Source organism: Podarcis bocagei (assembly GCF_964188305.1).
Source record: "Podarcis bocagei genome assembly, chromosome: 8".
NCBI lineage: Eukaryota > Metazoa > Chordata > Lepidosauria > Squamata > Lacertidae > Podarcis > Podarcis bocagei.
In genome coordinates, this window is record NC_138133.1 from 84332074 (window position 1) to 84359292 (window position 27219).

The window sequence follows — 27219 nt, forward strand, 5'->3', positions numbered from 1 at the left end:
TCTTAAAAATCTATTTAATAGACAAACAAACAATCTGCCGAAAGGGGTGCTTCCTGAGTTTCTACTTTTCCGCCTGCTTCTGGATGTGGATCTTCACGGCCTTTTTCAATGCTGTGCGTCTCCTGATACCCACAAAGGTCCTGTTTTTCGTTTCTGGGACATACCGGAAGATATAAAAAATTGTGGCTACAGAGATAGGCCAGAAAAGAAGGAAAATGAAGGGTCCAATATATGCCTAGAGATGAAAGAAAAGGAGAGGGGAGGAAAGAATCAGAATCTTTTTATTCACCTGTTGTTCAAATATTCTCCTTGACTTTCTCCCACAAAGAGATCAAGACCAGTCATCCTCTTACCCTTGCTGCCATATTTGCGCCAGATGGCAGTTCAGGATGAGGGGTAGATTGTGAAGCTCCTGTCATTTCTGCCCCATATTGGCCTGCCTCAGTTTTGCTTCATGCTGTCTTGCACATTGAGGGTTGGGACCTTCCTGCTGCTACCACTTGTCCCAGAACCTTGCCAGTCCACCCAAAAACCTAGCTCAGTCTTTCTTGCCTTGGAAGGTACTATTGGTCTTGTGGGTGGGGGAGGAGACTATGCAGAGTCCTCCCTACTGTTGTGCTGCTCCCTAATTATTGAATGACCTCTATCCTTATGACCAGGGCTGGCCCATGACATTTTGGCACCTGAGGCGAACCACAGAACAACATACACATCCCACTGGGGAAGAAGGGGCAAGATCTGTATCAGGAACAGGGTTGTGGTGAAATAAAGATCTACATCAGGAAACCAGCAGCACCTCCTTTTTGCCAAGAGGTCAGTGTAGAGGTGGCATGGTGTGTGGCGGGGCCCAGATCCAGTCTCCAAGCTGTGCATGCTACAGCTGTTGCTGCCACCATACCTCTGTTGTAAGGAATAATGACTGGTGTCTCTCTTCCTTGTGGCGAGAGAAAACCAATCACAGTTATGAACACATAACACTGCCTTCTACAGAGACAGACTACTTGTCCATCTAACTTGCTATTGTCTATGCTGCCTGGAGGCAGCTCTACAGCTTCTCAGACAGAGATATTTTGAGGACTTCCGTGGAGGTGTCTGACGTTCATTCTGGGACCTTCTGCATGCAAACCATGTGCTCTGTCAGTGAGATGTGGGTTATCACCTGAGAGCAAGAGTGATTTGCCCAAAGACATGGGTTGCTCATGGGCTTCATGACCAACTGGGCATTTGAACCCCAAGTCTACCTACTAAATGTAGAAGCCGTGGCCACCTAGAAGTTGTAGGGTTCCAACTCCCATAAGCCCTAGCAAGAATGGTGATTATGCAGAGATGTTAGAATTTAAAACCCATCAACATCTAGAAGGGCAAAGTTTCCCCATCAATACACCGAACCCAGCTGACAAACGTATGCTGCATATTTCTGAAACAATCTAACATTCAGCTTTAACAAAACACACTGACTGGGTTGGGGAAGGGGAAGGAATAATGGCAGATAAATCAAAATCACTCTAAAGACTTGTGGGTTTGGAGGGGGACAATAAGGGTGTGGGAAGGGGTTGAGCTTAGTTTAGTGACTGAAAAGATGCACTCTTTATCAAACTGACATTCAAAATCACTCACCTCCGCATAAATGGTTGTCATGTCTGCAAAATAGCTCGTTAACCAATGCACTATTCCTGCGATCACAAGGGCTGATGACCGAGATGACTGAAGAAACAACTCCATCACAATTACAGTTGGAACAGGACCTAAGTAGAGAGAAATGATTCAGAAATTAAATACCATCTTTTCACCTTTTGGGGGGAGTATCTATTGTATTCATATCTTTTGCATCATCTAAAGAGCACAGAACATCATCTGAGCACTTACCTGTTCCTAAGCCTTCTCCAAAGATGAACAAGAGGTCAACAACTGAGCTGAAATACACCATTTCTGGGAAGGTGTCCTGTTGAAGAAAGTAGGGTAGTATTTCCATTACATACTGGGGGTCATTTATACCTGGATTTCATGTGTCCATATTTAGGCAACATTTTCCACATGTAAAAGGTAAAGGACCCCTGACAGTTAAGTCCAGTCGTGAAGGACTCTGGGGTTGCGCCGCTCATCTCGCTTCACTGGCTGAGGGAGCTGATGTTTGTCCGCAGACAGTTTTTCCGAGTCATGTGGCCAGCATGACTAAGTCGCTTCTGGAGAAACCAGAGCAGCACACAGAAACGCTGTTTACCTTCCCACCAGAGTGGTACCTATTTATCTACTTGCACTTTGACGTGCTTTTGAACTGCTAGGTTGGCAAGAGCTGGGACCGAACAACAGGAGCTCACTCTGTTGCGGGGATTCGAAACGCCGACCTTCCGATCAGCAAGCCCTAGGCTTAGTGGTTTAGACTACAGCACCACCCATGTCTGAACATGTAGTCCCTCTCAAACAGCTCCTATTCTGCATGTTCCTCCCTGTAAATTCAGATTTCACAAATCCAAGGATAATAATAATAATAATAATAATAATAATAATAATAATAATAATAATAATATAATATTATTTATACCCCGCCCATCTGGCTGAGTTTCCCCAGCCACTCTGGGCGGCTCCCAATCAGTGTTAAAAACAGTACAGCATTACATATTAAAAACTTCCCTGAACAGGGCTGCCTTAAGATGTCTTCTGAATGTCAGGTAATTATTTAGCTCTTTGACATCTGATGGGAGGGCGTTCCACAGGGCAGGCGCCACTACAGAGAAGGCCCTCTGTCTGGTTCCCTGTAGCCTCACTTCTCGCAATGAGGGAACCGCCAGAAGGCCCTCGGCGCTGGATCTCAGTGTCCGGGCTGAACGATGGGGGTGGAGACGCTCCTTCAGGTATACAGGACCGAGGCCGTTTAGGGCTTTAAAGGTCAGCACCAACACTTTGAATCGTGCTCGGAAACGTACTGGTAGCCAATGCACATCTCTCAGAACCGGTGTTATGTGGTCCCGGCGGCCACTCCCAGTCACCAGTCTAGCTGCCGCATTCTGGATTAATTGCAGTTTCCGGGTCACCTTCAAAGGTAGCCCCACGTAGAGCGCATTGCAGTAGTCCAAGCGTGAGATAACTAGAGCATGCACCACTCTGGCGAGACAGTTCGCGGGCAGGTAAGGTCTTAGCCTGCATACCAGGTGGAGCTGGTAGACAGCTGCCCTGGACACAGAGTTAACCTGCGCCTCCATGGACAGCTGTGAGTCCAAAATGACTCCCAGGCTGCCCACCTGGTCCTTCAGGGGCACAGTTACCCCATTCAAGACCAGGGAATCCCCCACACCAACCTGCTCCCTGTCCCCCAAAAACAGTACTTCTGTCTTGTCAGGATTCAACCTCAATCTGTTAGCCGCCATCCATCCTCCAACCACCTCCAGGCACTCACACAGGACCTTCAACGCCTTCACTGGTTCTGATTTAAAGGAGAGGTAGAGCTGGGTGTCATCTGCATACTGATGAACACCCAGTCCAACCCCCCTGATGATCTCTCCCAGCGGCTTCATATAGATATTAAAAAGCATGGGGGAGAGGACAGAACCCTGAGGCACCCCACAAGTGAGAGCCCAGGGGTCTGAACACTCATCCCCCACCACCACTTTCTGGACACAGCCCAGGAGGAAGGAGCGGAACCACTGTATGACAGTGCCCCCAGCTCCCAGCCCCTCAAGACGGTCCAGAAGGATGTTATGGTTGATGGTGTCAAAGGCCGCTGAGAGATCCAGCAGAACTAGGAAACAGCTTTCACCTTTGTCCCTAGCCCGCCGGAGATCATCAACCAGCGTGACCAAGGCAGTTTCAGTCCCATGGTGAGGCCTGAATCCCGATTGGAAGGGATCCAAATGGTCCGTTTCCTCCAGGCGTGCTTGGAGTTGTTCAGCAACCACCCGCTCAATCACCTTGCCCAAGAATGGCAGATTTGAGACTGGGTGATAGTTGGCCAAATTGGCCGGGTATAAAGATGTTTTTTTAAGAAGCGGTTTAATGACCGCCTCTTTCAGCGGGTCTGGGAAGGCTCCCTCACGGAGGGAAGCATTCACCACCCCACGAAGCCCATTGCCCAGTCCTTCCCGGCTAGCTTTTATAAGCCAGGATGGGCAAGGATCAAGGAGACAAGTGGTTGGTTTCACTCGTCCAAGCAGCCTGTCCACATCCTCGGAGGTAACAGATTGGAATTGATCCCATGTAACAGGACCAGACAGAACTCTAGCACTCTCCCGCCCTGGCCCTGCTCCCACGGTGGAGTCTACCTCCTTCTGAATCTGAGCAATTTTATCTGCAAAAAACTTTGCAAAATCGTTGCAGGAGATCTTGGGGTCTTTACAAGGCCCCGGTGGTAAAGGTGGTTCCGTTAAATTGCGGACCACCTGAAAAAGTCTCCTGCTGCTGTTTTCTGCAGATGCAATGGAGGCGGCGAAGAAGGCCCTCTTCGCCGTCGCCATTGCCACTTGGTAGGCTCGACGTTGAGCTCTAGCCTGTGTCCGGTCTGATTCAGAATGAGTTTTCCGTCACCGGCGCTCTAGCCGTCTCAACGATAATCCAAATAAAAATAAAAATAATCCAAAAAAAAAAAAATACAACTCCATTCAAGGCAAAAGACACATCACCTCACTTTTTTCCCAGTGGGATGAAGTATCCTTTTTGGCTACTCCCATTTCCACACACCCTACCTCTCCATAACACCAATTCTGTGTGGGTAGCAGTGGCACCTATTTTTATGATCTCTGCTGTTTTGTTTCCCATTTTTATTTTTATTTTAATCAGATTTGTGCAATTCAGGAACTCAAAAATGATGAATTCTCTAGATCTCCTTGCTTCATCTCTCTCCCCCCCCCACCCTTTTACCATTGATTATAATAATCTTCCTGTTTTGGAACTGAAAATGCCTATCTTTTGGGGATTGAACGTAAAATGAAGTATGCCATAGAAGTTTGCAATGAATTGGGGATGTGTGGATATGCGCTCTCTGTGCTATTGTGACAGATGCAATTTCTTTGAAAATGCTCATTGTCATCTTAGCTGATTCCTGCATGTATGCCCAGTTTGTGAAAAATCAACACATTCTTAAAAAAGCAACCTGGAAGACAGGACTAAGACAAAAGGAAATGCCAGCTGGTACTAATGGGAACGAGTGGATTTTTTCTTCGATTCCAACTGCAAATGTACATGTGTGTGTAGGAAACATGGATTCAAACAGAGGAAACATGGATTCCACGTGAGATTAGACTCAAATGTGGATGAACTCCTAATGTCAGGTGTCCTTCATGTAGCTCAGGGGCAATCAATGTGGCATCCTCCAGATGTTGCTGGATCATAATTCACATCATCCCTAATCATTAACCATGCTGGTTGAGGCTGATGCAAACTGGAATCCAACATCTGGAGTATAGGAACTCTTGGTACATCCCATATTTGCAACTGCCACCTCTTAAAAAATATTTCATTTATTTGCTTTTCTGATAACATTCCACATCAATAAAGCAGAAGCAAAAATGATACAAAAAAGAAATATAGTTCCTTTCAAAGATTTTAAATAATCGACAAAAAAATCAGAAAACATTCATTGACTTCCTATCTTCTCTTTCCATGGTTCTTTTAACCCTTCTTTTCCTCGTGTTTCTTTAGTTCACCCTGTCTATCACAACCGCTTTTATATTCTTTAATTATTTCTTACTCTGTTGAAATTTTTTCCATCCTGCTAGGTAAAATGTTTGCTCATAATACTTTCCCATATATTATGTAAATAGTATCTGGTCTTCTTTACATCTTTCATCGTTTTGGTTTCTTATTCCAGTGGTTATCCCTGCTAACTCCACATATTCTAACAGTTTAATATGCAGTGGCGTAGCGTGGGGGATGCAGGGGGGGGGCCAGCCGCACCGGGTGCAACATCGGGGGGGGGGGCGCTCACACTCTCAGCTCTCTGCCCCTACCTGGCTCACTCTCTGTCTCTCACTGCAGTGCTGGCTGTGCGAATCCGCTTCGAGCCGCCGGGTCGCCGCCCACTGTGGAGGGGGGGTGCCAGGCATGCGGTGCGGAGAGAGAGCAAGGGACTATCTGGGGGAGGGACAGTGCAGCGGCCGCCCAGCGCAGCGCTGAGCGCGGGAGAGAACCACACCAGACCAGACCAGGCAGCAGCAAGAAGAAGCTGGCAGCGGCGGCAGGTTAGGGGTTAGGGGGCGCAAATTACTTGCCTTGCACCGGGTGCTGACAACCCATGCTACGCCACTGTTAATATGCCAGACTACTTTCATTGGCACTTTATCATTTTTCAATTTTTGTGCTAATAATATGCAGGCAGCCGTTGTGGCATACAGAAACATCTTTCTTTCTTTATTGGAAACTTCTGTTGTTATTAACCCCAGCAGTAGTGCTTCTGGGTTTTTAACAAAAGGTTTTTTTAAATCATTTCCCAATAATTTTAAATTATGCTGCATAACCACCACATGTGGTAGAAGGTTTTATATTAAGCAATTACCATCTCTTATTCCATAGAACTGCTGGCCCAAAGAGTGAAGATCTCTTTGAGAGCTCTTGCCTTGGAGTGGAACACCCACCTGACTTTCACAGGGAAAATCAGAAAATGGAAAATATTTCAAGAAAATAAATGTTCTGTCACATCTACTGCCTACTTGCCCAGTACTTTGGAGCTGTTACAGAGGAAGGAACAGAGGCAAAGAGCAGAACCCTTAGTCATTCTCAGTTCCAAATGCCACCAATCACAAACCTGTAGTTCCAGGCTCAGGGTTAACAGAACACAGGAAATGATACTCATTCCAAAGCCAATGAGAAGCATCAACCTGTGCCCCTTGGAATCAGTGAGATAGGCCTAAAGGGTATAAAGAGAAAGAAAAAGATCTTCTTAGCTACAAGCTAGTTAGCTTATGCCTTTACCTGTACAGTTGGCAGAAAGCACTATTAAAGATAAAATTAAAAGCATATATACAAACAAGTCATGCTGAAGAAATCCTAGCTTGGTTTCTCTCCCTGCTAATGACACTTTTGGATTTCTTTGAGAGTGTCAGTATAAGAAAGCATAAACGATGCATACTGGGGCAATTCTCCCCACTAAAATCTCCCCACTACACGGTGGGCAGCTCAAGGAAAATGTTGTCCGTAGCACATGGCAGCTGTGAAAAAAAGTGAATTCTCTGTAAGGGATCAACAGGGAGGAGACTGAAGAGAAAACTCCTGAAGTAATAATGCCATTAGACAAAATTTTCACAACAACAATATCACAGCATTGGAAAAGGTGTAGAAGAGTCCAGCCATGATTATAAGGTCAAATAGTTCAGTTGCTTAAAGTATGGTGCTGATAACAGCAAGGTTGCAGGTTTGATCCCCATATGGGACAACTGCATAATTCTGCATGGCAGGAGGTTGGGCTAGACTCAGGATCCCTTCCAATGCTGTGATTCTATGAAGTAACTCCCCAGTTTGGAAAGAGTTGAACATTGGGGCAAGAGATTCATTTGGGGGGGGGGAGCAAAGCAAGGGGGCACATGGTAGAGGTGTACAGAGATATCTTAGCTAGCAGTCTTTAGGTAACAACTGCATCCCAGGCTCAGAATAGGAAGCATTGGATCCCCTGGCCTCAGTTATCCAACCCCAGCTCAGCCAATGATATAAGTTGGCAGAACTGGGGGCAGTGTAAGTTCCAAAAAAGGGGATATTCTGGGTGTGTGGCAGGGATGGGACCAGAGAGTGATGACTTAAGCACATTCAGCCCAGTCACGTGACCTGGCAATGTGGTGTAGAGTGCTATTTTAAAGGCTTGTTTAACAACAACAACAACATTTTATTATTTATACCCCACCCAGTTTCCCCAGCCACTCTGGGCAGCTCACAGCACATATCAGAACATACTAAAACATCAAGCATTGAAAACTTCCCAATACAGGGAAGCCTTCAAATGTCTTCTAAAAGTCAGTTGTTTGTTTCCTTGACATCTGAATGGAGGGTGTTCCACAGAGAGGGTGACTCTACTGAGAAGGCCCTCTGCCTCGTTCCCTGTAACCTCACTTCTCACAGTGAGGGAGCCAGTGGAAGAACCTTGGAAGAGGATCTCAATGTCTGGACTGAACAATGGGGGAGGAGACGCTCCTTCAGGTTTACTGGGCTGAGGTCATTTAGGGCTTTAAAGGTCAGTGCCAACACTTTGAATTGTGCTCAGAAATGCAATGGGAGTCAATGAAGATTCTTTAGAACCTGTGTTATATGGTCCCAGTGACCACTCTCAGTAACCAGTCTAGCTGCTGTATTCTGGATTAGTTGTTTGTTTCTGGGTCACCTTCAAAGGTAGCCCCACGTAGAGCGCATTGCAGTTTCCCCTCTGCCATGGTTAAGCAGAGTAGCAGCAACCCTAAAATTGGATGTCATGTACCTTGACACCATGTAAATGTACACTGGCTTGCTCTACACCAGCTTCTTCTGTATAGGATTGCTCCCTTCTGCTTTCTCAAAGGATCTTGGGAACTGCAGTTCTATGATAAAAGGATGTGAGTTTTCTTTTCTATCTCAAGTGAAGAAAAAATAAAAACATCAAACATATTAAAACAAATTTGAAAAGGGATTTTTCTTTTAAATAATAATAATAATAACCTGCTTCAGTCAATTTGCAGTTTCCATGAACCGCATTTAAATCTATGTTCTCTTACAAAGAAGAATGAGGGAACCTTCATAGACCTACAATTCCCATGATTTATTGAGGGCGGAGGGAGCTGTTGCACCATAAATAGCCATGGAAGGGATGTAAACAGTCGCAGCAAAGACCAGTCCTTTTAAGAAGACTGATTTTCAAGAATTAGAAAGCAAGAGAATAAAAATCTGGGGAGGCTTACCGTAAATGCGGTTGCACAGCAATAAAAAGCAATTCCACCTATAACAGTCAGCTGGATGCTATCTATTTCTACTCCCATAGCCAGGTAGATTCTTTTTGAGTAATAGTATGCCTGAAATCAGACCAACACAATGGAAAGCCTTGAGTGACTGGAAGAAACAACTGGTGGTCACCTAAGGTTATTAGAAATTGAAGACTCCACTTTGGGCTAATGTGAGAAACAGGATGTTGAACTCAGTGTTCTGATTCTGCAATGTTCTTTCTCTCTCTCTTTTTGGACTGAACCTTGTATGTCAGCTGCTCTTAGTCTAGAAGACAAACTACTTCCAGGTTCCTTGCGACCCAGTGTGGTGTAGTGGTTAGAGTGGTTAGACTAGAACCTGGGAGACAAGGGTTCAAATCCCCACTTGCCCATGAAGCTCACTGGGTGATCTTGGGACAGTCAATGCCTTCACAAAGATACAGGGAAATACTGAGCACAATTTATCATTTATATGGGGCAGGACTTACTTGCCCCCCTCCCAATTTTTTTATTGACACCCATGTTTCCAGGAATGTTATGTATTATTATAAAATGGGTGAGTGAGTGAGTGATTCCTAATCATTAGCCATGCTGGCTGGAGGTGATGGGAACTGGGGTCCAACAACATTGGCTGGGCCACAGATTTCACAGTAGGGTGGGTTGGATAGTCCCAGCCCCTGGAATAGAATCCGGAGAACAAAACAGCTCCCTTGGTGAGAAGATCTAGGGCATTCCTCGAGACAAAAAGTGATAACTGGTGCCTCTGAACTTGGTTTGAAATGGACCCTCATTTTACCAGGCTCACCCTCCTAACATCTTAGGATCTTGCTTTCCTTACCGAATTGAGGGCAATGAGGTGTTCTCCACCAATCAAGGCAACTATGGGGAACACTTCTCGTCGTAGACTTGGGGTCCTCAGCAGTTTTAGAGGAGTCATATTCTTTTCTTGCTTCTCAGTGATGTCCTCCAGCTTCAGCTCTTGAATCTCATCCTCCACATCATCCCTTTCTCTTAGCTTCTTCAGTACTGGATTAGAAAGGATTAGACGTCAAAGGAGGAAAATTCCCCAACAGCATAGGAATCACTATGGCTAACCTAACCCAACAACCAGCCCTCCTCCCTCAACAAACAAGCCACACTGCAGTCAGCTGAATGCAGCCAACCAAGCTCGGGACCGCCCAATCTCTCAGGTTAACAATAAAATGAAATACATAAACAAAGGACCTACCCACATGATGCTGACACAAACCTACTAAACTAAAAATAAGCAATAGAACAAAAGAACAATAACACATCTCTCTCCCCTCCCTTTTCCCCAAATGCAAGATGTCTATGACAAAAGTGTCTCTCACTATATGTAAAAGAACTGGGAAAAATACTATGAATTGAAATTGGAGGCAATAGATATATGTTTGCCTCTTTATCTGTTTTGTAATATAAAAAACTTGAATAAAAATTAAAGTACATGGCTAGGCATAAGCTAAGACATTGTCTGAATGCCTGCCAGGGCCCCTTGGCTCTCATTTTGAAGAACTGGGTGGGCACAGTCATTTGAATAGTTCTTGTTCCAAGTGATGGGCAAACAAGAAGGCACTTCAACAAGTAGGCTGAGTCTGTTTGTTGCAGTGCATCTGACAGTGTGTCCTTGGACACTGGGCCTGAATCTGTATGGCCAGCTCACTGTCCAACTCAAGTTTTGTGTATCTCTGGTTGCTGGAGCAATCTGTCCCTCCTCCGCTAGGATGTCCAACACCAGTGGAGTACAAATGTCTCCAAGCAGACTGCTTCCCAGCAACAGACACAGAGAGCAGATCCCATTCCTCCTCTCCCTGTGAGCAGCCCTGCCACAACATCTCCATGTGGTTCATGGCAATGGGTTGTAGTTTAACTCCTATTCAGAGTAAACCTATTGAAATCAATGTACCTAGGTTAGTCATGTTTATTTACTTCATTGGATCTGTTCTGAGTAGGACTAGTATTGGGTTCCACCTCATGTGTATCTGCTTTGTTACAGAATGGTTGTTGATAACTCTATATTAAGAAGATTAATAGAAACTGTACAATTCAGAATATTTTACCTTGTCTTGCACTCACTACATCCTTCCTCTGGATGAAAAGATACCTAGGACTTTCAGGAAGGTAGGGCAGCACAAAACTTTGAAGTACTGGCATGATTACAGGAAAGGTTGCCAGAATTGGGTGACCTAAGCAAGGAGATAGTGTGGTGATAATGCGGGGGAGAACTGTGCTGGAACATTTTATATGCTGTAAGCCAAAATATTAATTCTTTTGAATTACCTCGTGGGGCCCCAAGAAGTTGCTGAAGAGCAAGTATCTCAAACAACAGATAACCGAGAGAAGAAAACAGATGATGCATCATGGTTATGCCTCCCCTCAGGCTTTTAGGGGAAATCTCAAGAAGATACAGAGGGACAACACCGAAGATTATTCCTGGTTCGATGATAAATTAAAGCACAATTCACAATGAGTGTGTGGCATAATGTGCAGAAATGTATAAACAAGTGTATGATTTCAAGGGATACTTCACAATATGCACATGGTGTGATGTGCAGAAATGCATAGGCATGTCTGCATGGCACAGCGAGTCACATTTTTGCTGCATAAGATGCACCTGACCATAAGACGCACCTATTTTTTAGAGGGGGAATGCAAGGGGGGGAAATTTTTTTTTAAAGAGAGCACTGAGCAGAGCCTGTAGGCATCCCAGGCTCTGCTCGGCGCTTCCTTTCACAAGCCGCGTGAAGTGTGTGTGCGGCGCTTGCAAGCTTTTCCCCAAGGAGGGAGGAGGGCAGCCCATCACTGAGGGGCTGCCCTTCTCCCTCCTCAGGGAAAAGCCCCCGAGAGCCACACACATACACTGTGCGGCTCTTGGGGGCTTTTCCGGGGGGTGGGGGAAGGGACTGAGGGGCTAAGCCAGAAGCTAGAACAGCAAGAGGGAGCACTGCACAGTGATCCCTCTCGTTGTTCTGGCTTCTGGGATAGCAGCGCAGACTGCATTCGCTCCATAAGACGCACACACATTTCCCCTTACTTTTTAGGAGAGAAAAAGTGCATCTTATAGAGCGAAAAATACGGTAGGTAGATTCCTGTGATGTCATGATGTCCCCTGTGGGCTTCTGCAAAATGCCATTCTGTCCTTCACAACTTGTATGCATGGCCAGTGGGTCAAACTGCAAGGTGAGATGGCATTTGACACCATAGATATGAAGATTTTGCCCACTTGTAAGCAAAATTGAGCACAGAAAGTCAGGGTCCTGAATAAACACAGAAAGGTGTTCTCAGCTGCTGCCTCTCAACTTTGAAAATTTCTTTCCCATGCTCCTTGCCAAAGCCAGAGCATTTGACACCATAAATATGATGATGCATTTAAGCCAGCTCCACTGAACACGCTCAGCGCAGTTGGCAGAAGGGCCAAAGGAAGAAGAAGACCAAAGACTGAAGATCATGGATGGAGTCCTGTCTCATTGGACTGGTTGCCAAAACCCTGAAATGGGTTCAACCTTCCTGCAGGAGGCTGGAACAGACATACAGTATGCCCAATGCCTGAGCCAAAGTTCCACCTACATCTGTAGCCAATAAAGTTGTGGCCATTTTTAAACTAGATGGTTGTCTGAGTTCATCTTATCACTCCTTAATAAACAACTATATGACATCTAGAAGACATCTGAAGGCAGCCCTTTTTAGGGAAGTTTTTAATGACTGATGTTTTAATGTATTTTTAACCTTCTGTTGGAAGCCGCCCAGAGTGTCTGGGGAAACCCACCCAGATAGACGGGGTAGAAATAACCACCTTGCAACGGGCCTTCTTTTTCTTTTCTTTTTTTAAAAAAGCAAGATGTTGAATCCAGGACGCTGACTCACCTGAACATATTCCACTATAGAAGAAGGTGAAGAGGATGCCTCCATAGAATCTAAACTTGCGCGAAAAAAGCAATACCACAGAAGAGGTAATGCATAAAAAGTTAGTTATCACTAACGCACCTTTCCTGTAAAGACAGTAAAAGGAGATTGGGGGTGCGATACCAGGGAATGTAAGGTACAATCAAAAGACCAGACAATTGAGAAAAACTATGGAATTGTAATACAGTCAATAATGTTTGGGCAATAATTTCTTTTGGTTTTGCTAGTTTTGAAAACAGACAAAAAGTACCCAAGGCACTGAAGTTCCCACTGCCAAGCCTGGTAAAATTGCCCAGGAACCCTCCCCGCCCCCACCTACAGATTTCAGGAGACATTGCTCAAAGTTTATATATAACTGGAGGGTGTCTTCCCACCTTCTTAAAAAACAAAGTTTCATTACCTGACTAATGGTCATCAAATAGGATTTGAGGCACCTCATTAAATCATACTCTTTCTTTCCCTGTCACATCCCTCTCTGAAATGGCTAGTAATAGGGGAAGGTGATCTGACATCACTTAATTTCCCTCCTGAGTTTCCCTTTACATGTGGTTGAATGTCCTGGGCACGGGGAATGAAACCAGCAATACTGATGACATTGTATCATTTATTTGATGTTACGGGGGGGGGGGCATGTAGGTCAGCAGCCCCACCACCACCATGACAATCATAGAATCATAGAATTGCAGAGTTTGAAGGGACCCCAAAGTCATCTAGTCCAACCCCCTGCAAAGCAGGAAAGCAGGACTAGTGTAGTTTACCTGTCACGTGTTTATTTTTATACCTGCCATATCTCTCCACCAACCAGCCAACAACAAGGGCCCCAGCAATGTTTCCAAAGAACATGAACGTCATTTCAGTTGCGACCAGGCCTATCTCAGAAATTTCGACCTGCACCTCAGTATATCCTGTTAAGTTAAAAAACTCCCGAATGTCCTGTGAGAGAAACACATAACGTTCAGGATTAGGACCCCTCTAACAGATTATGTGACAGGAAAAGCTAAGAGCACCAGAGCTGTAGGAAACCCTCAAGAGCACGGCCAGTCAGCCAAGCCCACATTCCCAGCACGTTCACACTCTTGTCTCAGCAACATCTATGCTGACTTAGTTCTGTCCACAGAATGGGAGATGGAAGAATCCCGAAGGACAAGCTCTAAGGGGAGCTGGTTTTATCTTGTATGTTTACAGGTATGCCCTGAGATCTACAAATGAAGGGAAGTATACCACTACTACTACTACTACTACTAATAATAATAATAATAATAATGATAATGGGGCGGGCGGGTGTGCGGGATTCCTTGCTCCTGAATGGGGTAACTGTGCCCCTAAAGGACCAGGTGTGTATCCTGGGAGTCATTTTGGACTCACAGCTGTCCATGGAGGTGCAGGTTAATTCTGTGTCCATGGTGGCTGTCTACCAGCTCCACCTGGTACGCACGCTAAGACCCTACCTGCCCGCGGACTGTCTCGCCAGAGTGGTTTGTGCTCTAGCTATCTCCCGCAATGCATTCTACGTGGGGCTACCTTTGAAGGTGACCCGGAAACTGCAATTAATCCAGAATGCAGCAGCTAGACTGGTAACTGGGAGTGGCCTCCGGGACCACATAACACCGGACCTGAGAGATCTGCATTGGCTCCCAGTGCGCTTCCGAGCACAAGTCAAAGTGTTGGTGTTGACCTTTAAAGCCCTAAATGGCCTTGGTCCTGTATACCTGAAGGAGAATCTCCACCCCCACCGTACAGCCCAGACACTGAGATACAGGGCCGAGGGCCTTCTGGCGGTTCCCTCATTGCGAGAAGTGAGGTTACAGGGAACCAGAGGGCCTTCTCAGTAGTGGCGCCCACCCTGTGGAACACCCTCCCTTCAGATGTGACGGAAATAAGCAGCTATCCTATCTTTAAAAGACATCTGAAGGCAGCCTTGTTCAGGGAAGTTTTTAATATTTAATGCTGTACTGTTTTTAACATTTGATTGGGAGCTGCCCAGAGTGGCTGGGGAAACTCAGCCAGATGGGTGGGGTATAAATAATAAATTATTATTATTATTATTATTATTATTATTATTATTATTATTATTATTATTATTATTATTATTATGCTCTGCAGCCCTTGTTTGTTCATTTATTCAGAAACAGCCTGCTCCTGATGCGGGATGCATTCATAACTTGACCATAATGGTCCCTCAATTTTTTATACAGAATATTTTTTTTTTTAAGGCTCAGACTAAAAATCGACGTAGCTTACAAATTATAGGTCACCTACAACACAGGTGAATCCAGTGGTGGTGGTTTGAATTACAGTGGAGCAGTTGGAAGGGATATGGGGTGAAATGGAATGGAAGCCGTGCATTTTCACTGTGCATCCATGTACGTGAAGATTCGCATGCATGTGCAGCAGGGGCCAGATGAAACCCCCACCCTAGTCAGAGATTGAGGTCTTCTAGAGCAGGGGTGGGGACCTTTATCATCCCATAAGATGCATCCTGCAATAAGCAGCCTTTCAGGGGCCGCATTCTGGCAGTCAGATTTTATCATGCTTTGCGTTAAAGTTTTATTTGATTGCTCTAAGAGAAGAAGAAGAAGAAGAAGAAGAAGAAGAAGAAGAAGAAGAAGAAGAAGAAGAAGAGTAGTGGTAGTAGTAGTAGTAGTTTGGATTTGATATCCTGCCTTTCACTCCCCTTCAGGAGTCTCAAAGCGGCTAACATTCTCCTTTCCCTTCCTCCCCCACAACAAACACTCTGTGAGGTGAGTGGGGCTGAGAGACTTCAAAGAAGTGTGACTGGCCCAAGGTCACCCAGCAGCTGCATGTAGAAGAGCGGAGACGTGAACCCGGTTCCCCAGATTACGAGACTACCACTCTTAACCACTACACCACATTGGCTCTCAGTGTGATTATCCATTCTAGCAAGCAAGGAGGTATTGCAACAGTTCCAGCCTGGCAAAAGGAAATGTGAGGCAGGACTGATGAGAGGATTCACCTAGTGACTTCCCAAGGGCCAGAGAGAAAGAGGTTATGGTGGCATGAAGTTCCCATCTTGTTGAGCTCATATATACCCATGAAGCTTTAGAAAAGAGGAATCCCCACCCTCTCTCTGCAAAAACAAATTTACGGTCAAGTAACAGAGTAAACCCCTTCATGAATCACTGGCTTGTCATGGTGAAGGGGCTTGAATAACTCAGAGAAGCTATGAGCTATGCTGTGCAGGGCCACCCAAGACGGACAGGTCATAGCCGAGAGTTTAGACCAGGGGTCTGCAACCTGCGGCTCCGGAGCCGCATGTGGCTCTTTTACATCTTTGCTGCGGCTCCGGATACTAGCGAGGGGAGGAGGCGCATTGTGCGCCCCAACACTCCCCACTGTGGCGGGCGCTGTACTGGCTGTGACGTCGCATGGGGCGGTGCGTGCGTTAGTCACGCACCGTCTCGACGTCACCTTCCCGCCCGCTGTCAGATCATGGCTCCGGAGATATATTTGTTTTAAATGTCGCAATGGTTTTGCAGCTCCCAGTTGTTGTTTTTTCTTCGGAAACGGGTCCAAGTGGTTCTTTTTGTCTTAAAGGTTGCAGACCCCTGGTTTAGACTAAATGTGATCCACCTGGAGAAGGAACTGGCAATCCACTCCAGTATTTTGACAAGAAAACCCCATGGACATAAAAAAGGAGAAGCTTTGAGAAGAAAGTGAGAGTTTCCAAGGCATACTCTGGTTCATGGGGTCATGGAGAGTCGAACGACTATGACAACTAAACAACAACAAAAACAGAGTAAAAGTGTGCATAAAATGAATCCACTATTAAATGTAACAGTCAAAAAATGGATTATATTAAGGAGAAATTGCTTGCACAAATCTATACAGTAGTCAAAACGTAAGACAAAAAATGAAAAAGATTATTAGAAAAAATATTAAAGAGTTTTCTTTTCACACAAAAAATCAGCATCTCGCTGCAGAAAGGTGGGAGACTAAATCTAAGATTGGGAAAATGAGAAACTGTTGAAACTGAAACTGGAAGATCCTTTCACCCCTACCATCAAATTACCCTGGACAAAATGTGGCCCTCAACAGCGCAAAAAAGCCCCCAGCCCTACTGTAACCCCTGTATTAAAAAGCCATCTCCACTGCATGCCATCTTACCATAGATGAAGAGAAGAGTACCCCCATACTGAAACCGTCATGCTGTGATAGGAGGCAGGAAGCCAATGAAACCCAAATAAGCATCTTTGACAAGTCCTACAGAAAGGAGCAGCATATACTGTGAGGAGAATGTACAGGTCAAAATACAGGTGGACAGCTTCTTACACAGAACAGGGGTCAGCAAACATTTTGAGCAGGGGGCCGGTCCACTGTCCCTCAGACCTTGTGGGAGGCTGGACTATATTTTTTTGGGTGGTGGGGATGAACCAATTCCTATGCCCCACAAATAACCCAGAGATGCATTTTAAATGAAATCACACATTCTACTCATGTAAAAACACCAGGCAGGCCCCACAAATAACCCAGAGATGCATTTTAAATAAAAGGACACATTCTACTTGTGTAACAACACGCTGATTCCCAGACCATCCACGGTCCGGATTTAGAAGGCGATTGGGCCAGATCCGGCCCCTGGGCCTTAGTTTGCCTACCCATTATATAGAAGTTCTATAAGCTTGTGGGTGTACTTTCTGCACCATTGGGTTCTCTCATTGTGTGGATCCCATGTGTGGACAGCAGGAGCATAGGGATAGATGTAGCACTGGGGGAAGAGGCAGAGAGCTACTCCCTGATGCACCTGGGATTGCCCTACACCTATTTAACAACACATGAATAGGGCTAGTGTCTACCACACTGTTCCTCTGCATCCTAACACTGAGAGCACATTGTTTCTGGTATCTTTCTGGAAGCACCCAAGTCATAATTGGCATATTACTAGTCTATTTATCATGTTTCTCCCCACTTGGACCATCAAGGTCCATTGCAACTCCCATCACGTCCCCAGGAAGCATGGATGTTCCTGGAAATATTCCTAAATACACTGTAAATACTGGAAATAGGACATCCAGATTCCAAAAGGGACCACATTTAGTTGGAAATGAGAAGCCACATGTTCTTTGTCTCCACCCCATCTTACCCTACCCACTTGTTCAAATTTTCAAATTTCTCAATTTGTCTTCTCTGTTTCTCGATCTGCAAAAATTGGTACCTGGAATCAATTTATATTCAGTTAGCAAAAAACATTTTTAAAGGGCTTCCCATGTTCACTCAAGCTCCAAAATACTGGGAAATTGAAACTGTTCGGGTTCACACCCTGAGCAGATGTGTGGTCTGTGCAATATGGATCTGGTATGGCATCCTACCTTGTGGTTAGTTCAAGCTTCACCACTACCTTGGAGCTGGGTGACTTTGTACAACAGAGCCGATACAACAGAAGCTGCCAATACAACTCTGCTGCCAACCAAAACCATCCATAGAAATGGAGCTGAACGTGATCATCATCCAGTCCAACCCCCTGCTTGGGGGTAAGATAGGCACAGGTGAAAGACTGGAATGAGGCAGATGTTTATTAAGGGAAAAGGCTACTCTTTGTTGGCACTTTGCTGATCAAATTCTCTCCCCAGCTATCCCAGGACCCACTCTGATGTTTGCTCAGCATGCAGTAAATCCCCCCCCCCCACACACACACCCTGCCACAGCTGTTAGCTGTACATCTATTCTGCTGCTCATGTTGTTTCTTGGTTATGACATTCCTACGAAATTGCTTAGCTCAGGATTTTGATTTTGTAAATTATAATTTACATAATGGAGGTTAACATGGAAACATGTTAAATAACACATTGCATTACATTGCATGAATAAAATGATGATATGAATTGATTACTATTAATAGTAATACATAGGTATAATGCTATTATACCTTAATATACTGTCTTATCAGTTCTTTGTTATACTATATCAACATATTAAATAATCATAGAGATTTAATATATAAATTGCCTTGGATCCATGCATAGAGAAAGCACAATGAAAGCTGTTCATTGGTACTACAGTACTCTAAGAACGACAAATTCTGAACCGAAGCTGGATGAGTTGAGGTTGGTTTAAATTGAATGAATGAGTGATTGTGTGATGGGATGATGAGCTGCTTGTGCGTAAAATCGTAGTCCCTCAGAGTTTGTTCAAGCCCACAAACCTCTGTCTGTGACAGAGGCCCTCAGACATGGCTGCTCTAGTCACTTGCAGATTCCGACAGTGGTTGCTTTCGGAATTGTTTCCAGCATAAAAGCTCCTTAACGGAAACACGTCTTCTGGACTCACGGCGTGACAGTTTCTGGCGAGGAGTGGGTCTCCCTATGGGAGCTTCAGATACCTCCCCACTGTTCTCGCTGGACGTGTCCCTGAGCCCTCCCTCCTGCTCGCTTTCCCTCAGAGATCCACCTCTCCCCCTGCTGGTTCCTGCTTCAGCTGCTGAGTCTCTCCCAGCCTCCGTGAGCCCTTCCACCAGAGACCCACCTCTCCCCCTGCTGGTTCCTGCTTCAGCTGCTGAGTCTCTCCCAGCCTCCGTGAGCCCTTCCACCACCTGTTCCTCCGATGGCAGTTCCCTGACATCCACCTCCCCTCCAGGGCCCCCTTCACCCCCTCCCGTTCCCTCTCCTCTGGGTGGTGAGGAGGTAAAACCCCGAAAAGAATCCTCTTCATCTTCAGACGTCTTGAACATTTCCCTCCATCGGTCGCCGTTCCGGCTCGCTGAATCCTCCTCCTCCTCGGAATCTGTGAACCCCTCCAACTCCTCTTCTTCGTCGGTGGTGGCAAAGTATTCCCTCCGGAACCTCGCTACAGGCTGAGGTTTACGTGGGAACCTCTGATGAAAAGTTTCTATTAAAACCTCGTCATTGACATCCTCTGCCATGACCCAGGTGTTTTCCGACTCCGGTTCCCCTTCCCACATTACCAAATACTCTACTTGATCTCCCTTCCACCTGGAATCGAGGATCTCCGCTACATGGTAGCTTTGTTCCCTTTCCTCCATTGCTGGTCCCCGAGTGACCCTCCCTTCTCTGTCCCCCTTATACGGTGACAGCAACGACCTGTGGAAAACTGGGTGCAGCTTCATGTGGTTCGGTAACCGGAGTCTGAAAGCCACTGGGTTGACCTGTTGCGTGACTTCAAATGGGCCCAATCTTTTGGGTCTTAACTTCTTACAACCCCCTTTGAAGGGTAACCCTTGGGTTGACAGCCACACCTGGTCCCCCACCCTAATGGTTTCACCTACTCTTCTGTTTTTGTCTGCCTGCCTCTTATATTCCTCCTTGGCCCTGTCTAAGTTAAGTTGGAGCTGGCGATGGATCGCTTCCATTTCTTCTACGAACTGTTCGGCAGCTGGAACGCTCCATCTCTCCCCTCCCCCCCCCCTGGGAAAGCCCTGGGATGGCACCCGTAATTAGCCAAAAAGGGGCTCATCCCCGTGGACACGTTCTCTGCATTGTTGTAGGTAAATTCCGCCAATGCCAGCTTCTCCACCCAATCATTCTCTCTGTCATTGACATAACACCTCAAATATTGCTGGAGGATGCCATTGGCTCTTTCCGCCTGCCCATTGGTTTCCGGATGCCGGGCAGTCGAAAAATTGACCTCTACATGCAGTAAGCTCATGAGCTTCCTCCAGAACCTGGAAGTAAATTGTTTCCCTCAGTCTGAAACCACCCTCAAGGGGGCGCCATGCAACCTAAACACATTTTCTACAAACAATTTAGCTGTTTCTTCTGCCGTGACAGCATGTGAGCAGGCTATAAAGTGGGCCATTTTGGTTAACAGGTCTACCACAACCATGATGGCTGTTTTCTCTCTGGACTTTGGCAGATCAGTCATGAAATCTATTGCCACTGCTTCCCATGGTCTTTCAGGTGTGGGTAGCGGTTCTAATAACCCTGCCGGTGCCCGCCTCTCCCCTTTGGCTCGCTGGCATTGGTCACACCCTCTCACATGCTCCCGCACATCTTCCCTGACCTTGGGCCACCAAAATTCCCTGGTAACCAGCCACATGGTTTTGTGTTGCCCCAAATGCCCTGCTGTGGGGCTATCGTGCAGCTGCTTGAGTACCTTCTCCCTCAAATCACCTTCAGGTATATATAACGCTCCCTTGTAATACAACGCCCCGTTTCTCTCCTCAAAACCTCCGGGTTTATCTCCCTCCCTCCTGAGACCCCTGAGTTTGTCCTGGGCGTATTCATCATTCTCCGTTCCCTCTACCAGTTCTCTTTGCCCCACCAATGCTGCCCCACACACCCAGCGGTCCTCTGGAATGACATGTCTTTCTTCGGGTGCTCCCTCCCCCTCCAAATATTCAGGTTTGCGTGAGAGAGCGTCCGCCCTAACGTTCTCTGGGCCTGGCACGTAACAAATCTCAAAGTTAAATTTGGAGAACTCCTGGGCAAATCTCAACTGCCGTTGGTTGAGCACTCGTGCCGTTCTCCAATACTCTAGGTTCTTGTGGTCAGTGCACACTTGCACCTTATGTTGTGCGCCAATTAGCAGGTGCCTCCATCTCCGGAAAGCCTCATGAATAGCAAGAAGTTCTCGGTCATACACCGTGTAGTTCCTCTCGGATTTGTTCAGTTTTCGCGAAAAAAAGGCACACGGTCTCCACTCTGACTCCTCCTTCCCTGGCTGCAGAAGAAGCACCGCCCCTATGGCTCTGTCTGATGCATCTGTTTCGACTCTCATCTTTTTTTGTAAATCCACATGCAGAAGTTGTTCTTTTCAGTTCCTCAAAAGCTCGCTCCGCCTCCTCAGTCCAAACGAATTTCTTCTTACTGCTGAGACAGTCCGTAATGGGCGCCGTCAGGTGGGCAAAGTTTCGGATGAACTTACGATAAAAGTTCCCAAACCCTAGGAACCTCTGCACATCCTTCTTTGTTTTGGGTGTTTTCCATTCCAGCACTGCCTGGACCTTGCTGGGATCCATGGCCAATCCCTTGTCTGACAGGCGGTACCCCAGGAACTCCACCTCCTTGGTATGAAACTGACACTTCTCCAGTTTCACCCACAGCCGGTTGGCTTGCAGCCTGCTCAACACTTCTCTGACGTCTCTCACATGCTGCTCCTCATTCTCAGAATACACCAACACGTCATCTAGGAAGGCCACACAATTCTTGTAAAGCAAAGGCCCCAGTACGTGGTTCATAAACGATTGGAAGCACGCCGAGCCTGCTTGTAGGCCAAATGGCATAACTAAATATTCAAATGCCCCCAAAGGGGTGAACATGGTGGTTTTCCATTCATCCCCTTTCCTTATACGTATCAGGTTGTACGCCCCCCTTAGGTCCAGCTTTGTAAAAATCTTTCCCTTCCGCACCCTGGTCAAAATGTCGTCAATCCTGGGCATAGGGAAGGCCAATGGTTCTGACACTGCGTTTAACCCCCTGAAGTCACACACCAGTCTCGGCTTGTCCGTGTGTTTTTTATCCACAAAAAACACTGGGCTACCTCCCACCGCTCTGGACTCTCTGATGAAACCTCTCTTCAGGTTCTTGTCAATGAACTCTCTTAGCTCCTGCATTTCTCTGTCTGACATGGCGTACAACTTGCCTACAGGAAGCTGTGCCCCAGGGAGTAAATTGATTTGACAGTCAAAGGGTCTATGCGGGGGTAGTTGGTCAGCTTCCCTCTCGCTGAACACGTCGCTGAGATCTGCGTATTGTCGTGGTACCTTCACTTTCTCCATTACTTCCGTCCCTGCTAGGGTGGCTTGGGCCCCTGCTGAACCCTTTCCCCCTTTGCAGTGTTCCAAGCAATGTGCTGAACCAAAGGAAACCACTCTCTGATGCCAGCCCACCAGCGGATCATGTAACGCTAGCCAGCTCATCCCCAAAATAATAGGAGCTCCTCCCAAGGTGGCCACATTAAACGCTATCAGTTCGGTGTGCCTTGCCACCTTCATTATCATTGGGACGGTCTGCAAGCTGACTTCTCCTCCCAACAACTCCCTGCCATCGATCGTGGTCACCTGCAGGGGGTTGCTTAAAGGGATCGTCTGTATCTGGTGTTCAGCTGCAAACTCTTTGCTCATGAAATTGCAGGAGCTGCCTGAGTCCAACAGCGCCTTTATCTTTAGGGGGTGTCCGTTTTGCAGCTCTAGCGACACTTCTATCACTAGGGCAGGTTTAGGAGGTTCTGGCGTGGGCACTTTCACTGCTCTTTGGCCTGGCTGCTGTGCCCCGACGGTGGCAACCAGGCGTTGGCTTTTACTTGCTCCGGTTTTTCCTCCTCTCTTCCCTCAACAGCTCCCACCATCCCTTGCCATTCCTTCCTCTGGGGGCAGACTCTGGCAAAGTGACCTGGCTGTTGGCAGAGATAGCATTTCCGGGCGCCTTTTCCCTCCTTCTTTCCCCCCTCACTGGGCTTTGAAACTGCGCGCGCGCGTGCTGTTCCGATTTCCATCGGCTCTGCCGGCGGGAAAGTTGTCTCTGGAATGTCTGGAATGCGGAACTCCTTCCAACGTTCCCCCTTCCCTTCCCGCCTCTCCAAAGCTCTCGCCTCCTGGCGCGCTCCTATGGTCAGCGCAGATTTGGTCAGCTGATCCATAGAATCCGCCCTGGGACCCCGGGAAAGTTCGTCTTTCACAGCCGAAGCCAGACCTTCTTCAAATAGCATTTGAATGGGTTCCGCCGATAAGTCCCACCCCAATCTGTGAACCAGCATGGTGAACTCAGTCCAGTACTCACGGACAGATCGGCTCCCCTGTTTGCAAGCCATTAGCTGCCTGCACACCACTCCCTGCTCAATATCGCTGGAAAACATCAGATCCATGGCACGAAAGAACCTCATTGTGTCCTTTAGGACGTCATTATTCGTTGCCATCAGGGGTCTCACCCAGTCTCTCGCCCCCTTTTCAAGATGCCCAATCACGAAAGCCACTCGCGATTCCTCGTCAGGGAATTCATCAAACTGCACATTGAGGGCATATTGCATCTCTGTCCTAAAGGCATGGTAGTCCTTGGGGTGCCCCCCCAAACTTCTGTACCAATCCTGGTACCTTTCTGGGGAACTGGGTGGCTTTTCCCCTTTTGTCTGCATCCTGAGCCCTTCTCTCCTCAAGCCTCGCCGTCTGCAGCGCTAGCTGGATCTCCAACGCCCTGTACCTTTCCTCCAGGCTTGGCCCTGCTCCAACTCCTGCTTCTCCGGTTCCGGCTGGGTCGCTCATGATGCCTTCTCCTGCACAAACAACTTACAAAGACTGTCGGAATGCTGTGATGGGATGATGAGCTGCTTGTGCGTAAAATCGTAGTCCCTCAGAGTTTGTTCAAGCCCACAAACCTCTGTCTGTGACAGAGCCCCTCAGACATGGCTGCTCTAGTCACTTGCAGATTCCGACAGTGGTTGCTTTCGGAATTGTTTCCAGCATAAAAGCTCCTTAACGGAAACACGTCTTCTGGACTCGCGGCGTGACAGTTTCCGGCGAGGAGTGGGTCTCCCTATGGGAGCTTCAGATACCTCCCCACTGTTCTCGCTGGACGTGTCCCTGAGCCCTCCCTCCTGCTCGCTTTCCCTCAGAGATCCACCTCTCCCCCTGCTGGTTCCTGCTTCAGCTGCTGAGTCTCTCCCAGCCTCCGTGAGCCCTTCCACCAGAGACCCACCTCTCCCCCTACTGGTTCCTGCTTCAGCTGCTGAGTGTCTCCCAGCCTCCGTGAGCCCTTCCACCACCTGTTCCTCCGATGGCAGTTCCCTGACAGATTGAATGAATGAATGAATGAATGAATGCATTCTGGGGGCATGGTGAGGGCAGGACCAGAATGGGGAGACTTTGTATGGCTCTTAAGCCCATTCAGCTAACATCAAGTTATTGTCCATAGGTTTGCACCCTTAGAACGACAAATTCTGCATCAAACCCAAAGTACTAGGGGTACCTTTTGGAAGTCTGGAAAAGATTTATGCATCAACTTAGATTCCCCATAAACCTCATTGTTTGGACAAAGTCCTCCAAGCTCACCCGTCTCCTTAATGCTGCATTGACGAGCTTCTTATTTTTAATCATGTTTTCTTCTGTAGCAGTCAGAAAATAAGGCTCACCTGTTGGGGAACAAGATAGTGTTTCCGATTTGCTCCAAGCACTAGATTGATACAGCAGGAGTAATTATGACATATGTTGGATGCATTAGGATAACTGATGGACCTTCCTTGCTCTGCCTGGTGAATGTGCTGGTAAAGCTTGTGACATTAGCTTAGAGGAAGTTGGACTATGGAAAATAATCAAGTCAATGCTTGGTTTTTACTTGATCTTTGATGGGGTTTCTTCTTCTTCACACTAGCTGCTTAAATTTTAACACTACTTTGCAATATTGTTTGCACTTCTAATTCAAAGCTAAAAGTTGCATTTCCTTTGGCTGAAGATCTTTTGATAAAGCTTATTGTTGCATAGTAGTTGAAGGCTCACAGGAGTACAGCCATGCAGATCCGAGTAAATTGAGCATTGCTGCCTGACTTTTTGAATTCTCCTTGGGGATACAGGGAAGGATCTGCCATAATAAATTATTATTAATATTATTCATTTATTAAATTTGTATTTCATGACTTCATAGATTATCAGAGCACAACTGGCCATCACCAAATCATTGGCAGTGAGATAATCATGGCAGGGAACCATGTTAGTCCTCTTGCACTGACCTTTTTAATATTTGCTGAAATTCCTGAAGGATCTAGTACAGGAGCTATTGAGCCCAGTGCCATTAATTGTATAAATAACCACAGAACTGGCTACAGATGGAATCTGTCTATAGGCAGCCTCCCCACCTGGCTGTGAGGAGTATTAAGCAGATTAGTGTTTGATGAGTAGGCAAGAGTTCACAAACTTACAGTAGCTTTCTCTTAATTGTGAGGAGAGAGGAACTGAGCCAAGTCCTCCTTTATATTGGAACAAAGCATTCAGAACTATGGCAGTGTGGTGAGAGCCAATCAGAGGATGGATGTCTGAAGGTTCCAGGAAGCTGTTGACAGTTGAGATGATGAAATATCTCTGCTTGCAGTGGAGAATGGTTTAGGGTTGCATTCTGACGATAAATTAATGTGGGTTATTTGGTGGGACAATAGGTCTAGAATACCAAATCTGGGAAATGATTGAGCTATGAATCTGGAAGTCCTCATCTGGCATGCATGATTGCATAGGTGGCCCTAGACAGACTACATCCTGTCTCCACCTGCAAGATGGATTTAATCATAGTGACCTACCTTCCAGAGTGGTTCTGAGGACCGCAATATGATGTCCTAGAAGGGATGGTAAATTGCTTTATACAAATGCTACATCTCATGTAGCTTCCAATGTTTCACGTTTCATAATAGGAAGCTGTTTTTTGGGAACATGTCAGTTCTCATGCTGGATATCCATGTTCTAACCACTGCCTTTCCCTGCCAATCCTGTCCTTCTCAACTGGAGGCTCTTTTACCAGCTAGCATATGGTGCAACTCTATATTAGCCGCTCCTCCATTGATAGGGCTGGCCCAATACGTTTTGGCATCTGAAGTGAACCACAAAACCCACCACCTCTTCCCCGGCTAGGAAGAAGGGGTGGGTGAAGAACTACATCAGGAACAAGAGGACTATCTATCTATCATCTATCTATCTATCTATCTATCTATCTATCTATCTATCTATCATCTATCTATCTATATCTATCTATCTATCTATCTATCTATCTATCTCTATCTATCTATCTATCTATCTATCATCTATCTATCTATCTATCTATCTATCTATCTATCTATCTATCATCTATCTATCTATCTATCTATCTATATCTATCATCTATCTATATCTATCTAGCTATCATCTATCTATCTATCTATCTATCTATCTATCTATCTATCTATCATCTATCTATCTATCTATCTATCTATCATCTATCTATCATCTATCTATCATCTATCTATCTATCTATCTATCTATCTATCTATCTATCTATCTATCTATCTATCTATCATCTATCTATCTATTGCGGTCCATAGACCCATAAAACAGTTTCAAAACAAGATACAGTTAAGACAACCAAACAACAGGCGAAAGAGACTGAGGTAGTGATATGTCTAGAGCATGATGGTCTCTGTTTCTTGTGACCTCTGAAAGAAACTTTGCCATGGTCACTGCAATATCATTTGACCTATCCTTCAGAAGGTATTTAATATGGGAGGCTTCAGATTCCCCCCACAAATTTGCTAGTAAGGGTTTGACCAGTTGATCCCTTGCTCGCTCATACTGCCCACAATGCAGTAGGATATGGTTTATGCAATCGACATCATGAGAACATAAACAAAGCCTATTCTGATAGGGGATGCCACTCAGTCTACCATTTAGAACTTCCAATGGAAATACATTTAATCTAGCTTTGGTAAATAAATGCTGATAGGTGGGTACGGACAAATTCCTAAGATATGAGGCCAACTGGAAGTCATGCCCTTATTGGATTCCAGCTGC

The 27219-nt window shown here is 46.2% G+C and overlaps 1 protein-coding gene across 7 annotated transcripts; it reads right to left on the minus strand.

The window, feature by feature from the left end:
• LOC308592856 (solute carrier family 2, facilitated glucose transporter member 5-like) lies at positions 1-25714 on the minus strand. Of its 7 annotated transcripts, none has more exons than XM_081204821.1 (13): positions 25608-25714; positions 24745-24824; positions 16914-17009; positions 13570-13721; positions 12750-12874; positions 11166-11318; positions 10946-11071; positions 9706-9893; positions 8847-8957; positions 6734-6835; positions 1867-1942; positions 1618-1745; positions 1-235 (listed from the first exon to the last, which is right to left on the minus strand). In XM_081204821.1, exons 2-13 carry the CDS (start codon positions 24787-24789, stop codon positions 62-64), a joined length of 1476 nt encoding a protein of 491 aa, XP_081060947.1. In that variant the 5' UTR covers positions 24790-24824; positions 25608-25714; the 3' UTR covers positions 1-61. The 7 variants fall into 7 exon arrangements, with proteins under 7 accessions (XP_081060947.1, XP_081060950.1, XP_081060946.1 ...); XM_081204824.1 differs by having other exon boundaries at positions 12750-12799; positions 25545-25624; XM_081204820.1 differs by having other exon boundaries at positions 25545-25624.
• Positions 25715-27219: the final 1505 nt, after the last annotated feature.